Source organism: Saimiri boliviensis, chromosome 3 (assembly GCF_048565385.1).
Source record: "Saimiri boliviensis isolate mSaiBol1 chromosome 3, mSaiBol1.pri, whole genome shotgun sequence".
Lineage (NCBI taxonomy): Eukaryota > Metazoa > Chordata > Mammalia > Primates > Cebidae > Saimiri > Saimiri boliviensis.
In genome coordinates, this window is record NC_133451.1 from 5,177,103 (window position 1) to 5,192,625 (window position 15,523).

At 57.9% G+C, this 15,523-nt stretch overlaps 1 protein-coding gene across 7 annotated transcripts in view; it reads right to left on the reverse strand.

The window, feature by feature from the left end:
- SORCS2 (sortilin related VPS10 domain containing receptor 2) overlaps positions 1–15,523 on the reverse strand; it is a 556,267-nt gene that overhangs the window by 89,007 nt on the left and 451,737 nt on the right. For all 7 annotated transcript variants that reach the window (XM_074395857.1, XM_074395856.1, XM_074395854.1 and 4 more), the window contains exon 5: positions 4,869–4,942. In XM_074395857.1, coding sequence (XP_074251958.1) covers positions 4,869–4,942 — 74 coding nt within the window. The remainder of the gene's footprint in view (positions 1–4,868; positions 4,943–15,523) is intronic.

Here is a 15,523-nt window from a genome sequence, read left to right on the forward strand (position 1 = left end):
TGATCATCCATCATCCGTGAAGTGGGGCAGTGACACCTGGCCTGTGCAAAGCCTCCCCCTGCTCTCACTCATTCATTCACCCACTCACTCAATCACAGACTCACTCACCCGCCCACTCACTCACTCACTCACTCAGTCACTCACTCAGTCACTCATTCACTCCGTCAATCACAGACTCACTCACTCACTCACTCAGTCACTCAGTCATTCAGTCACTCACTCACTCAATCACTCACTCAGTCACTCACTCAGTCACTCACTCATTCACTCACTTAGTCACTCACTCACTCAGTCACTCATTCATTCACCCACTCACTCAATCACAGACTCACTCACCCACCCACTCACTCACTCACTCACTCAGTCACTCATTCACTCCGTCAATCACAGACTCACTCACTCACTCATTCACTCAGTCACTCGGTCATTCATTCACTCAGTTACTCCTCAGCCACTCACTAACTCAGTCACTCAGTCATTCAGTCATTCATTCAGTCACTCAGTCACTCAGTCACTCATTCATTCAGTCACTCAGTCACTCACTCACTCAGTCACTCACTCATTCACTCACTCAGTCACTCAGTCACTCACTCTCTCAGTCACTCAGTCATTCAGTCACTCAGTCACTCACTCACTCAGTCACTCACTCACTCAGTCACTCACTCACTCAGTCACTCACTCTCTCAGTCACTCACTTGCTCACTCACTCAGTTGCTCATTCACTCAGTCACTCAGTCACTCCCTCAATCACAGAGTCACTCAGTCACTCAGCCATTCAGTCACTCACTCACTCAGTCACTCAGTCACTCCCTCAATCACAGACTCACTCAGTCACTCCCTCACTCTGTCATTCACTCACTCAGTCAGTCACTCAGTCACTCACTCACTCTGTCATTCACTCACTCAGTCACTCAGTCACTCCCTCAATCACAGACTCACTCAGTCACTCACTCATTCACTCAATCACTTGTTCAGGCACAGACTCACTCATTCAACCAGTCAGTCAGACCCGCTCACTCCCTCATTCACTTACTCAGTCACTTAGTCACTCAATCACAGACTTGCTCATTCACTCACTCACTTATCCACTCACCCAGTCATTTACTCAGTCACTCATTCACTAAATCACAGACTCACTCACTCAGCCAGCCAGCCAGCCACTCAGTCACTCATTTACTCACTCACTCACTCATTCACTCAGTGACTTATTCACTCAGTCATTCATTTCCTCACTCATTCATTTCCTCACTCAATCACACAGTTACTCATTTACTCAGTTACTCATTCTCTCATTCATTCACTCATTCATTACCTCACTAACTCATCACTCACTCAGTCATTCACCCTGTAAATTCACTCATTTGCCACATTCATGCCTTTAGTCTCTTGCTCTGAGCCCTTCCCACATTCATTTCTCAGTGTGCTGGCGAGGGCCCTGGACTACACACAGGTGTACAGGCGATCTGAGGCCTGATTTCTGCTCTGAGTCCATCAGCCATGGGTCTAGAAGACTCTCTTAGACGGCACTATAACATCTCAGCTAGAGCCCCACGCCCCTCAGGAAGTGACAAGCCTGACACACAGGCCTTCTTGCTCCTTGAACTCTCCCTGCCTAGAAACGGCAGGCCTGTGAGATGGCCTGGGGCAGGCAGCCCTCAGGGAATGAGTGTTCTGGGGAAGCGGGAACTGACTTGCCCTCCGTTTGTGCTGAGGGCGGCTCCAGTGCTGAGCCCTGAAAGGTGTGATAACAAAGACTGTAGGTGGAGCCCTCCACCTCTTCCTTCTAGGCCCTGCCACCCCCCGGGGCCTGCACCAGAGCCAAGACCCGGAGCTGATGGGGGAGGTAGGCTGAGGCTTTCCCTGGGCGATCGGGGGGCTGAGCAAGGAGGCAGATGCAGGAACGCCCGGTGAAGCCCAGGCGGCCACACCACCCAAGAGAGTGACAAGGGCCACTGGCCACAGCCAGAGGTGGACCAAGGCTCAGGGTTGCAGCTGGGGGGCAGCAGGACCTAGAATGTGTGCCCAACCCTCTCTGAGCCTCAGTTTCCCCCATGGCATGAGACCTACAATGAGTGCCCGACCCTCTCTGAGTCTCAGCTCCCCTTTGTGACATGGGACCTAGAATGAGTGCCCAAGCCTCTCCGAGCCTCAGTTCCCCCCGTGGCGTGAGGGAGACCCCCCGGGCTGCTGTGGGGATGCCGTGGAATGGAGCATTCAGAGCCTCAGTGCGCTGTCCGGCAGACACTCAGTATTCAAAGCTGGGTGGCTGCGGGGCGGCTGCTGTTACGATTCTGTGCTGGGGCATGGAGACACTGAGGGCAGGGTGTGGGGCCTCGCCCGGCCCTGCCCAGGAGGCAGCAGGTTTCAGGGCACCCGGGACTGCTCCCTACCGCTCGCAGACCACTCTAATGAGCTTGCTTGCTGAGTAGCTTAGCGCAACGTGAATGAGTCTGAGCTTCAGACAGAACACAGGGCTTTGGTAATTCCTGCTGTCAGTTCAAGGACAAAGAGCTCCTTGGAAATGCTGTCAAAACAGCATTATTTACTGCTTACAAGGGCCGCGGGCATCCCCACGGCTGTCACCACGCTCCAGGAGAGATCCCGGGGCCACAGGGGCCAGCGCCCACTGTGATTCCCTCCAATAACAACTCTGCGCTATTTGAGACACTTCCGGGAGAAAACAATTTGATTTGCCTGAGATAATAACATGTTTGAATTATTGCCAATTTCCCTCTGGGCGCTGTGGGTCGGTTTCTTTCTCTGACTGGAGAGCTGCCCAGGAGCCTGGCCTGGCCTGGGAGTGAACAGAGCTCCACTAATTCCTCAGAGCCACCCGGCTCAGAAATTCCGCCTCCTGGCTCTGCTCCGCACCTCTGAGAGCGCTCAGGCCCAGGCGTCCCATGGCAGGGCTGCCCTGGCTCCTGATAGTTGACAGCAATGACAAGGCCAGTGATGGATGGCAGAGCTCTGGTTTCCAAGGGAGGAACCGGGCCCTCCCGTGGGCAGCCCAAGGAGAGGCGGCTGTTACGTCTCTCCATGAGCCAAGGCCGTGCCCACCAGCAGTCAGCATTCCAAAGGAGGAAAAAGCCTTCCTTCAGCCTGTGGGGTGGCCAAGACGCCAGTCTCCTGCCACGGTCAGTGTGACGTTACAAAGGGAGACGGGTAGGAAGCCCTTCCCATGTGCTTTTCTGTTGGAGGGACCCGGCTGTGGCCTGCACAATGGTCTGTTGCACACGTGGGATAAGAGGCTAGCACTGTGTGTGTGTGTGTGTGTGTGTGCGCGCGCGTGCATGTGTGTGCATGTGTACATGTGTGCTTGTGTGCGTGTGTGCATGTGCATGTGTGTGCATTTGTACATGTGCATGTGTGTGCCTGTGTGCGTGTGTGCATTGTGTCTATGTGATTGTGTGGGCATGTGTACATGTGTCCACATGTGCATGCCTGTGTGCATGTGTGTGCCTGTGTGCATGTGTGTGCATGTGTCTGTGCATGGGTTTGCGTGTGTGTGCATGTGTGTGCTTATGTGCATGTGTACATGTGTGCATGTGCGCATGTATGTGCTTGTGTGTGCATGTGTTTGCACATGTGTGCTTGTGTGCACGTGTGCCTCTGTGCGTGCATGCATGTGTGTGCATGTTTGCATGTTTGCATGTGTGCTTGTGTGCATGATTTGTATGTGTGTATGTGTGTTCACATGTGCATATGTGCATGTGTGTGCCTGTGCATGCATGTGCTTGTGTGTGCATGTTTGCACATGTGTGCTTGTGTACGCATGTGCATCTGTGCGTGCGTGTGTGTGTATGCATGTTTGTGTGTTTGCACCTGTGCTTGTGTGCATGATTTGTATGTGTGTGTGCGTGCATGTGTATGTGTGCGTGTGTGCGTGTACCTGTGTGTGCGCACATGTGCCTGTGTCTGCACACATAAGAAAGAGGGATGCCGTGGAATCAGCACACAGAGCGGTGTGCGTCTGGAAGGGCCGTGCGAACAGAAGGACGTGCATGGCCCCAGCAGGAGAGGGGCAAGCATCAGCTCTGAGCGGCTGCTGCACTGCTCCTGGCCCAGTGCTGCTGCCTGTGATCTTGGGCAAGCCCTTGCCCTCTGGGGCCCTCACGGGCACATCCCACAGACATTCCTCAAGGAGAGCCGAGGCCCCCCCCGGTGCAGTGAGCCTGGCCTGTTGTCCAGGAAGTGCACTGATAGACTCCCTGAGGATACACTCAAGGGGCTGGGACCTGCTGTGTGATGCAGGTCCCCAGTGGCCCTTTGCCTGGGATGGGAGCCCCCTTTCTCGGGTCTGGCTCCTCAGGAGGCCGGGGTGGGGGCTTTTCTGGGGTACAACCCCAAACGGAGCCTGCTCGTTGGTACCCAGCAGGGGCTGGGAAGGGAGACAGGTTGGGCTACAGGAGGGGCGCCCAGGCATGGATCAGCAGGAAAGCAGGGCTGAGGCAGGCTAGGTCAGCACCCATGGGAGCTGTTTGTCAGGGGCTGAGTCAGGGCCTGGGTCGGGCGGGGATCGAGGAGCGGTGAGCGGGGGGCTGTGCTGGGGACATGTACATCAGCACCTGTCCCCACTGGGGAGGCTTCGAGGCTTAGGGAGGGAACAGCAGTGGCACAGGTCCACATAGCTGGTTCGTAGGTAAAAACGTGGCCCGAGGGACACCAACCCCCGGACTCTGCCATTTCTGATGCCACCCACTGCGGGGCAGAAAGAACGACTGGGGGTTCCCTGGGATGAGTCGGGTGTGGGGCTGTGGGCAAAGGCAGTAGATGGTGGGGACCCTGCCCGGGCTGGGGAGGGTCCAGGGGAAGAAAGGGAGCCGCGGGCCCCTGGGGGGCTCCCAAGGGGTCGGGGGAAGCGCTCTCACCAGAACACGTGGTCTTTAGTCACTCGATCTTGCAGAAGCGTCCATTTTTTCCCCAAGTCGGATGACACGTAGAGCTTTAGGGCAGAAAAAGGAGAAACGAACGCTTGGTGAGGACATCAGGAATAAGCTGCTGCTGAGAGAGGCAGATGTCCCCGCACAGCAGATCCCTAGCAGAAGCCAGCCTTTTCCAGCGGCCACGCAGAGGCACTGTGCTCATGCTAGGGTGCAGACCCAACCTCATGGCCTCCGTGAGGCACCATTCCTGCCCCCAGGCCAGCTGGCACAAGCTAGGAGAGGAGGTTCTCCAGGATGAAATCCTGGGGGTCCTCACAGAGGAGGTGTGTCTGAGCCTCGAAGGTGGGAGGGACTTTATAATCCTGTGTGAGGGAGGGAGGAAGGGCGTTTGGGAGGAGGGAGCTCATGTTGCCAGGGCTGGAGGAGGGAAGGACGTCAGAGCAGGACAGTGGTGGTGCCAGGGTAGGGGTGTGGCATCTGCCACAGGGGTCAGTGCAGGCACAGGTGGGCTGGGGCCTGACACCAGGGCCAGCCTCACAGCCTGTGACCAGTGTCACAGCCCAGGGACCTTGCTCAGAATAATTCTCTGCAGTTGCCAACTTGAACTTCTTAATAATTTTGTCTTTAATTGGAGCTTTGGAAGTGAAGGCTGACGAGTCAAGAGAGCATGTGTAGGGCTGACAGCCCAGGGTCCCTCTCCAGCCCTGAGCCCCCCTCGTGACACCATCTCAGCTGCCTGTGCCCATAGTCCTGTCTCCACACTGTCCTTGTCCCTGGTGAGTGCCAGGGCCATGCCTGGGCCCGGGAAGGGGCAGGGGTGGGTGCCCTGCTCACTGAACAGAGGCCGGTGCTGGGGGCCTGGGAGGGTGTCCCTGTGAGCCACAGAGCACAATGTCAAATGGCTCCTCAAGAATGTCGTGACAGGCCCGGAGAGAGAGAGAGAGAGAGTGCAGAAGGAAGGGAAAGCATTTGATCTGACTGTCAACACTTTTCACCTGTGAGTCACACAGCTGGCCCTGCCCAAAACCACCACCAAGTCCGGATAAGATGAGGCGCTCAGGGGGTCGGTGGCCAGACTGTGTTTCAGGAGCCCACACCAGAGGCTGTGGTGGAGGCAGGGAGGCCTGAGGAGGCCAGGCCTGGGCCCAGGGTAGAATGGAGAGCAGGGCAGGGCTGGAGAGAGGCCCGTGCAGGCAGCTGGACTGCTCCCCTGAGGCGTACGCGGAGCAAGGGGGTGAGAGGGTCCTTGGATCTGTGCCCCAGTCCCTGGGAGGAGTGGACGGGGCCGGGGGTCCCGGGCCTGGGGCGGAGGGAAAGAGGCAGACGGCCCTCGGATTCACACCCAGGGCTCTGGCCTGGGGGTCTCAAGGGGAGACAGGACCTTGATCAAGCGATGAGCTTTGGAAGTGCCAGGTGAAGTTGCCAGGGCCACAGGCAAGGCCCAGAGCTGCTCCCCTTTCCATGAAGGCCTGTGGAAAAGGGCCTCAGCCTCCTTCATGGACAAGACAGTCCTGGAGGGAACCGAGATCCGCTCTGGCAATAGGCGGGGCAGCTCTCGGGCACAGCGGCGTGGGGGCGGGGAGGGGCCTCTGTATCAGGGCACCGCTCTTGGCCACGCCAGGGGGTGGCATTTCACAGCTCCATTCTCCATGTGAGAAGCTGCTTATGGGTGCTGGAAACACTCCCCCAAATGTGGCATCTTGGAAACCGAGAACAGAGCAGAAGCAGGAAGCCTATTCTCCTCCCTCTCCTTCCTCTCCTGAAGCAGCCCCTAAGCTGAGGAAGGGTGTCCCCCGACCTTCTTCCACCCTCCCCCAGAAGTCCCTCATGTGACAGGTGTCCTGCCCCAGGCCCGGCGAGGGATGCCACACCAGGAGGCTGAGAAGACGCTGGACACGCAGCCTGGCTAAGCCGCAGCCCCTGCCCGCTTCCCCTCACCGGATCACAGCCCCTGCCCTCCGTCACTCTTCTCCAGGACCAGCCCCCGTCCACCAAAGCGAAGCATCAAACACGGACTTCCTGTCTCTCTGGGCCTTCATTTGGAGCACTCCCATGTCACAGGAGACTTGAACGACGTGAATTTGCTTTGCTTCTGTCTGGTTAGTGTCTTGCAACGGAGGCCTTAGCTATGAACCTGATGGGTGGAGAGATTCTTCCTTTTCTCCCCTCCGTGGGAGCTCACAGAGCACGGGTGCTGTCTGAGGCAGTGGTGCTGGGTCACAGCCCCGAGCTGCCCATGACCCTGACGGGCGCCACAGGCAGCTGCCATGCCCTGGAGACCCAGAGGAGGCAGGGTCCTCTGTGTTATCTAACACAGGAGAGCTGGGACGGGCCCAGCAGGACAGGCGGGGACCCAGGAGTCAGGAGCCCTGACTGTGCCGGGCCACCTGGGCCCTTGGGCCCTGCATCCCGGGGCGGCAGCTGTGTGTGTGGCCTCCTGGCGGGCCTGCCTCCCTCGGTGCTGCTCCGGCCCCGCCAGAGCCTCCAGTGTTCAATTCCCCTGTGGAAGATCCAGATGGGCCCCTGGTTTCTTCCCCACTGACTCACTGCCTGGCGTCAGGCCAGCATCTGAGGGGTGTGGGGGTGTCGGCGGCCGAGGAAGGTGGAGGCCGTTCCAGGGGAAGGTGATGACCAAACACAGATCCCGCAGCTGGCTCCAGGATGCCAGGCCCCAGGGCGCCAAGGCCAGTGTCACAGGCAGGCTGCGCTGGTGCTGGGGGAGGGGACAGAGCTGTGACTTCCTCTCCCAGGGCTGGGAGTGAGGGAAGGGTTTTCAGCAGGCGGCAAAAGCCTCCCTCCCCGGGGTACGGCAGAGGCACCTGACAGCCGCCCCTCGCTCGCGCTGAGAATGATCCCATGGTCTAAGCACAATGGGTCCCCAGCTAAGGAATAAGGGAGTGGCCAACCCGCGGTTCACCCCTTACCCATGAGGACCGATTCCGGCCCCTCCTTTGGAACGCAGGCCCCATGGGGCCGAGGCCCTCTGTGCTGGGTTGGATGGAGGTTGCTAGCAGGAGGGTGCGGAGCGGGGAAGAAGCCACATCAACTGTGGGGCTCTCCCGCCCAGCCCACTGCCACCAGACTGCCCCTGCGTGTAACGCCCTCCAATAAACCCGGTGTCTCCTTTGATGTTTCTGGGTCTCTTCTGTGGCCTCTTGGGCATGGTGCCATCCCTGCTGGAATCAACAGGGGTCTGGCACAGCCACTGGGAGGGGCCTCTGTCCACTCTGGAGGAGACAACCAGATGGCAGAGGGGCCTCCTGGAGGCAGTCTGACCTCCTCTGTCTCCAGAGTGGCTGGGACACTCTCCTAACAGCAATGCCAGGAAGCCTGGGCTCTCATCCCCCCCTGGAGCCAGCTACCTGGCCAGCCTCAGTTTCTCCCAGCCGTGAAACTGGGCTGACAATCGTCATTCTCACTCAGAAGGTCAGGATGATTCAACTGCAGCCTGTGCTCTGGAAGTCTAGCCCATGTCTGACACACAGCGTACCCGCCGCGCCTGCCTGCTTTTCCTGTCCTGGGCAACCCGAGACACTGTCCCTTTTTTCCCTTGCGTCTCCGCTGACCTGCTCAGCATTCATTTACATTTCAATACGTTTCATCCCTAACTCCCAGGTGAAGAGTGAACGCAGACATTGGGCTGGGCCAGTGATACTATAACTGATGTCCCCAGTTCGTCTTTGATTTTCGTGCTGTTTTTGCCAGCTGTCCCTCTGGGGGTAGGGGCTGCACTGGTGCAATACGGCCCGCCCTGCATTCCTCAGGGGAGGACGGGCCACGTGGGGTTTAGGGATCCTTTGCACCCCCGGAGCATTACGTGCCGAAATCCTTGCTACACAAGCAAAGCTCAGAGCTCACCGTGTTTTTTGTTGCATATTCAGGCCTGGGACAGGAGAGGTCATGGGCTCCGCTGCACGGGTGTGGCTGATGGAGGAGGCAGGCTGGGCTGAGAGGGGAGAGAGGGCTGGACAGGGAGGCGAACCTGGGTCTTTGGAGCTGGCCTCTGCTTCTGTGTCATGGCTGTGGAGACATTTCCTTGCCTCAGTTTCCCATCTATAAAATGATGCCCAGCTGTAGCATTTCAAAGGGGAGAGTCTGTGAGTCCAGGGTTCTTGGGCTCCAGCAGGCCTGGCTCCATTAGCACCCACCATGCACAGCAGGAGACCCTGCATGCGTTCCCACGCTGTTCTGAGCCTCAGTTTCACCGGTTTTTTTTTTTTTTTTTTTTTTTAGATAGAGTCTCACTTTGTCGCCAGGTGCCAGGCTGGAGTGCAGTGGTACAATCTCGGCTCACTGCAACCTCCGCCTCCCGGGTGCAAGCAATTCTCCTGCCTCAGCCTCCCGAGTAGCTGGGACTACAGGCGTGCGCCACCACGCCCAGCTAATTTTTGTATTTTTAGTAGAGACAGGGTTTCACCATGTTGGCCAGGATGGTCTCGATCTCTCGACCTTGTGATCCGCCCGCCGTAGCTTCCCAAAGTGCTGGGATTACAGGCTTGAGCCACCGCACCCGGCCTCACCGCTTTTTTAAAATGGGAATCTGTCCTCTTGCACGAAGGGACGCTGTGGGATTATCCAGGCGTACAGCAAAGCAGGTGTGCCTGCCACGCACACAGCACGTCCTGTCGTGATCACCGCCTGGTAACACCTGTAATAGCAGGATCCACCCCGCATGCGAGCACCAGCCGGGCCCTTTGCCTCTCAAGGCGCCTCCATAACATCGCCGGGAAGTAGATGCTTCTAAAAATACCTTGTGCAGACTGAAGACGGAGGCTCGCAGCAGTTGAGTGATTCACCCAGGGTCACCCGTCAGACCTGCACTTGAATTATCTGTGATTTGAATGCACGTCTCTTTCTTCCTTCTGTAACCAGGATCTTTCTAGAATGAATCATTTGAGCACGGTTTCCATCACTGGCCCGGGAAGGAAGGGAGGCTCAAGCCAACCACTCAACCCAGATTCTCCATCTGCATAACGGGTACGACATTCACACGAACGGCAGCCAGGGTCAGAGGCCACAGCTCCTGGCCCCCAGGGCCGGCATGACTGGCTTCCTCTGTGCCACGTGCTCCTTGTCTTTACCCCACGTCCTTGTCACAGGCACTACGTTGTGAGGAGCCGATGACATCATGGATGTCACTGCTGCTGTGGACGCGGCTGCCACCACTGCTGGTCATCAGGAAGGATGTGCAGAATCTCAGAAGGGAGACGGCTCATCAAGCCCAGCCCTGTGCAGCCCTGCCTCTCAGCACAGGCAGGTGTGCCCCCTTCTCCTGGAAGCCCACCTGGGCTGCCCAGTGCTCATCACCCCCTGCTCCTGACCCCGCCTCCAAGGCCACTGCCCTGGGCCTTTTCCTCTCTGGGTCCCTGTCCTCGCCTTCCTACTGCCATGTCTAATAAGTCACCATGCTTCAGACGCAACTGTGTACCCTGAACCAGCTGCATGCCACACCCCTCTCCACCCAGGACCACCACCCAGTGGGCCACACCATCTCCATGGACCCCTGCTCCCAGCCCTCGCTCCTGCGGCTGCAGAGCACAGCTGGTCCCGCCAGTCTCCACACAGACCTTCCAGGAGAAGTGTGGCCTCCAGAAAATCCCACGCCCTCACATGGGTACATAGCCCCCCAGGCCGTCAGGCCCCCACCCCCAGCTGTCATCCCGCACACTCCCTGCATGCCCCCACCCCAGGCACACTCCGCTCGGGCTCACTCACGCTTGTGGTGCTAATGTGTGCCCAGAGTCCTCTGAGCATCTGCACCTGCCGTGCCCTCTGCCTGGAATGTTTTCCTCGTCCCCAGTCTATGTTCAAGACTCAGTTCAAAGTCACCCCCTGGGTCAGGCCTTTACTAAGGCCACTGGCTTAGAGGCCCAGCCTCCATGTCCTCCTCCTCTCTGGTCTCAGTAAATGGCTTCTCTTCTTCCCACCATCCACCAGGTCCTCCAGCCACAATCCCAGAGGTGCCCGCCAGCCCACCTGCCACGCTGTAAGCAGAGCCCTCAGGGGCCAGCACCCCATCCCATCTCAGGCCACCCAGCTTCCCCACCCGCCCTCAGCTGCTCCTGCCTCCCCCAGGCTCCCATCTGGGAAGCTCCAGCGACGAGACACTATGCAAGCTACTGCAGCGATGCTAAAACGCTCAAGCTACCAATTAGCCGGTCCTGCAGCAGCAAAGCTTTACCACGGTTCATGCTTCAGAGCCGAGATGAACACACCGGAGCGCTCATGTGGGCCATCCCTGGCAGGTTCCCTGCGGATGAGCAGGTCAGAAGAACCAGCCAAGGGCTGAGTCCACCACAAGACTGGGTGGGCGGTTGTCCAAGCAACCACGGCCGGGAGACTGCAGGTGTAAAAGGCAGCAAATCCTGGGCAGCTGGCAATGCCCCTGCCCTCCTTGTCCGCATCAGAAATGGATGTTCCTCACACCGCCTTTCCTCCCTCACCAGCAGTGGACGGAATTCCTGAGCTCATCTTGAAAACAGCAGACCCCACCATTGTCGCTAGTGCAATTTCAGCAAGCATCCCCTCGCTCTTCCCTGACGCTGAAGAGAAGCAGGCAGGACCCTGCATCGTGGAACTGTCCCGGCGGAGGTGCCCCACGTCCCACGGCATCTGCAGGGATGGCTGCTCTGCCCGTGGCCCTGAGTGTAAGCGGCGAGAAAGGCAGCTGTCTGTCTGTGTGGCTGTCCGACTGTACTTTCTGCTCCTGGTACCATGAGTGAAATCATCTTTCTCTTCAGTCGGGCTGGAAGTTCACTTTGTTTAGCCACCCTCCTTCGCCACCACCCACCTGGAGAAAGCACGCGTGACTGCCAGATCATCTTAAAGAAAGAGGTTGAGCCGGGCGTGGTGGCTCAGGCCTGTAAACCCAGCACTTTGGGAGGCCAAGGTGGGCGGATCACGAGGTCAAGAGATCGAGACCATCCTTGCCAACACGCTGAAACTCCGTCTCTACTAAAAATACAAAAATTAGCCCGGTGTGGTGGCAAAAGCCTGTAATCCCAGCTACTCAGGAGGCTGAGGCAGGAGAATCGCTTGAACCCGGGAGGTGGAGGTTGCAGTGAACTGAGATTGTGCCACTGTACTCCAGCCTGGTAACAGAGCAAGACTCTGTCTCAAAAAAAATAAATAAATAAGAGGTCGAGAAGAGGTTGAGAGCCTGTGTCTTGCTCAGCACAACTTAATGGGCTCCCTTAACCCCGTTCCCCAAGCCCTGGCCACGTGGAATGGGGGCCCCCTCCTCCCCGTCCCCACGTGCTGGGCTCCAGCTCTGTTGAGCCACACACTGTGATGTAAATCCGCTTGTCTGCTCCCTCGCTTCCAGCCTCTGTGAGCCCTGCCTCTGCCCGGACCATCCCTCCCCACCTCGTTCCCTGCTACCTCCTGGTTTTCAGGGCAGCCGCATTCCCAGCTCCACGTCTCTGCAGGCGAGAGTCCGCTCTCCGAGGCCCTGAGTGGTTGCCCCAGGCCACGTTCCCACCACACCCCCTCTGGTGTCACATAAGTCACACTCCCCCAGCGGGATCCTCCCCACCCCGAAACGGCATGTGCCTCCCGTCCCTGGGCTTCCGCCCTGATGTTCTCTTCACACGGGATGCTGTATTAGTCGGCAAGGTTTCCGTAACCACGTGCCCCAGCGGGTGCTGCTTAAACAACAGAACGTGGTCTCTCGCCACTCCGAGGCCAGAAGTCCAGAGTCGAGGAATCGGCAGGGTTGGTTCCTCCCTACTCGGCTCGCAGACGCCGCCACCTCCCTCGTCTTTCCGTGGTCTTCCCTCTGCGCCTGTCTTTCGCGGTGTTTGTTGTTTTGAAACAGAGTCCGTCACCCAGGCTGGAAAGCAGAGGTGCAATCGTAGCTCTCTGCAGCCCTGAAACTATCGATCCTTCTGCCTGGGCCTCCCCACGTGCCAGGAGTATTGGTGCACACTGCCACTCCCGGCTCCGTCTGTGTCCTGATCTCTTCTTTTCATAAGGACACCAGTCAAATGGGATTAGAGCCCACCCTAATAGTCTAATGTTAATTTAAGGGCCCCATCTCCAAATATGATCACATTCTTTCATACCAGAGGTTAGAACATCAACATAGGAATCTGGGGGGACACAATCAAGCCATAGGATTGTGTCCACCTTCCACCCCCACCTGAGGTCCTCCCAGCCCAGCCCGGCTCAGCAGCTGGCATCTTGGTGGTCCTCTCCCCAGCTCACCGGCCCCGCATGCACTGTGGGGAGCTCACGCCAGAGCAGCTGTTCGCTGACTTCCTCGCGTCCTGGGAGATTACCTCCTTCTCCCCTGCTACGCCGCTCGCAGCTCAAGGGCACACACCTGCCTGGCTCACCTGAGGTACCAGCGCGAGCCCGGAATCCGTGGCTGCTGGTGCGCACGGCCCACCTGCTGACTGAATGATCATGTTTGACTCTAGGGCAGGGGCTGGTAAACACATTCAGGTAGTAAATATTTTCAGCCGCGGAGGCCGTGTGGTCTCTGTAGCAACCACTCACCACGGCCTTGGGAGCAGGAAGGCAGCCAGAGACGCTGGGGCACAGAGATGGGCGCAGCTGTGTGCCAGGGAAGCTCTGGTGACGGACCCCGGCCACAGCCCAGGGTTTGCCGACACGTGCTCCAGGGTGTACGGTAAGAAGCCATCACCTTTCATTCAGAAAGGACTTTTTAAAGAAAGTTCATCCCCTAGAACATACACTTCATGAGAGCAAGGAGTCTTTAGTAAGCTTGTAAATCAGTGCCCGGCGTGCGGTCTGTGCTCAGTGGACACCCACAGAGGCGGCCGCTGGCTGCACTTCTTTTTCCGTCTGGGCCTCGGTGAGAGCCTGGCAGCGGCTGTGGCCTTTTATGGAGCCAGGCACCGAGCTGTGCTTGTTGGATGCCACCTCACTTCACACACACATACCCGCACACACACACACACACACACACACACACACCCGCATGCACGCACATGAACACAGACACAGAAGCACACTTGTATACAAACACACATGTACACACTCACAAACACACTCATAAGATGGCAATTTCCCTCTTGACCAGGCGTCCCCAAACTACGTATGGCCCGCAGGCCGCATGCGGCCCCCTGAGGCCATTTATCCGGCCCCCCGCCGCACTTCAGGAAGGGGCACCTCTTTCATTGGTGGTCAGTGAGAGGAGCACAGTATGTGGCGGCCCTCCAACGGTCTGAGGGACAGTGAACTGGCCCCCTGTGTAAGAAGCTTGGGGACGCCTGCTCTTGACAAATGAAAAAAACCGAAGCTCAGAGAGGTTAGGCAAGTTGCTCAAGGTCCCACAGCTGAAGCTCAGAGAGGTTAGGTAAGTCACTCAAGGTCACACAGCACTCCCTTGCGGCAGCAATTCTCATCTCTCAGACTTGAGCTCATGGGACTGTACCATGGGCTGAGGAGTCACCCCTGCCTTCAAGAAGGATGGCTGGTCACCTCCAGCCCTTTCTCTGGATCATCTGAGTGACTCAGGCCAGGCCACCCTTCTATCTCATGTCTCAATTTACCCATCTGCAAATCGGGAGGGCACTGCTCATACCCACAGTCAACACGTGCATAAAAAGTGAGTCGTGGCCATGGGTGCCTGCGAGCCAGGCAATAAAGCCCCCGCATTAACGGATGACATTATCATTGTCATCACCGCCTCGCGCTTGCGTTTACGACGCCTGCCGGAGCTTTATGAAGCCTTTCCAGCTCACTCTCCGGGGAGTCGATTTTACTATCCGCCATCAACGGCTGCAGAAATAGAACACTTCTGCTTAATAAAAGACAAACAGCAGCGAGTAAGAATCAGCACATCCGGGACAGCCCAGTTACCGCGGCTGAAACCTGCATGGGTACGTCCTGGGGAAGGGTGAATTTCATCACTCGGAGTCTCAGAAAGCAGTGGAGCTGGCGAGCGAGGACACGCCCCTTACCCTCATGCAAAGATAAAAGGCCGGAGTGAGGCAGGACAGGAGGGAGGGACGGGAGCAGCATGAGGGCCCAGGAAGGGCACACAGAAGAGGGTACGGGGGTCTCCCGTGGTTTCGGAGATGCCCTGGACTCTTAGTGGCAGTCTGATGTGGTTGGTGGCACTCAACATGCTTTCGTTCCTCACTCCAGGGTGCCTTGTTGCACTGCAGAGGCCTGGAAGCTGCAGCCCGACACCGCGTGGACTTCCTTGCAGCTGGATTTTCAGTTCGGGGGATGCACTCTGGCCAGGTTTGGAAGGAGAAAGTGAGGTGGAAGCTTTTTCCTGCCCCACTGGGTCATGTCTACTGCCAGCAAGGTCCCAGCACAGGCTGCTGTGCCCACCTTCCAGCTCTGGAAGCTGGATGGTGGTGGTGCTGGAGATGGTGGTGGTGGTGCTGAAGATGGTGATGGTGCTGGAGGTGGTGGTGGTGGAGGAGGTGGAGGTGGAGGTGGAGGGGGTGGTGGTGGTGGTGGAGGTGATGGTGGTGAAGGTGGTGGTGGTGGTGCTGGAGGTGGTGGTGGTGGCGGTGGTGGAGGTGGTGGTGGTGGAGGTGCTAGAGGTGGAGGTGGTGGTGGTTGAGGTGGTGGTGGTGGAGGTGGTGGAGGTGGTTGTGGTGGAGGGGGTGGTGGTGGAGGTGGAGGTAGTGGTGGTGCTGGAGGTGGTGGTGGTGGAG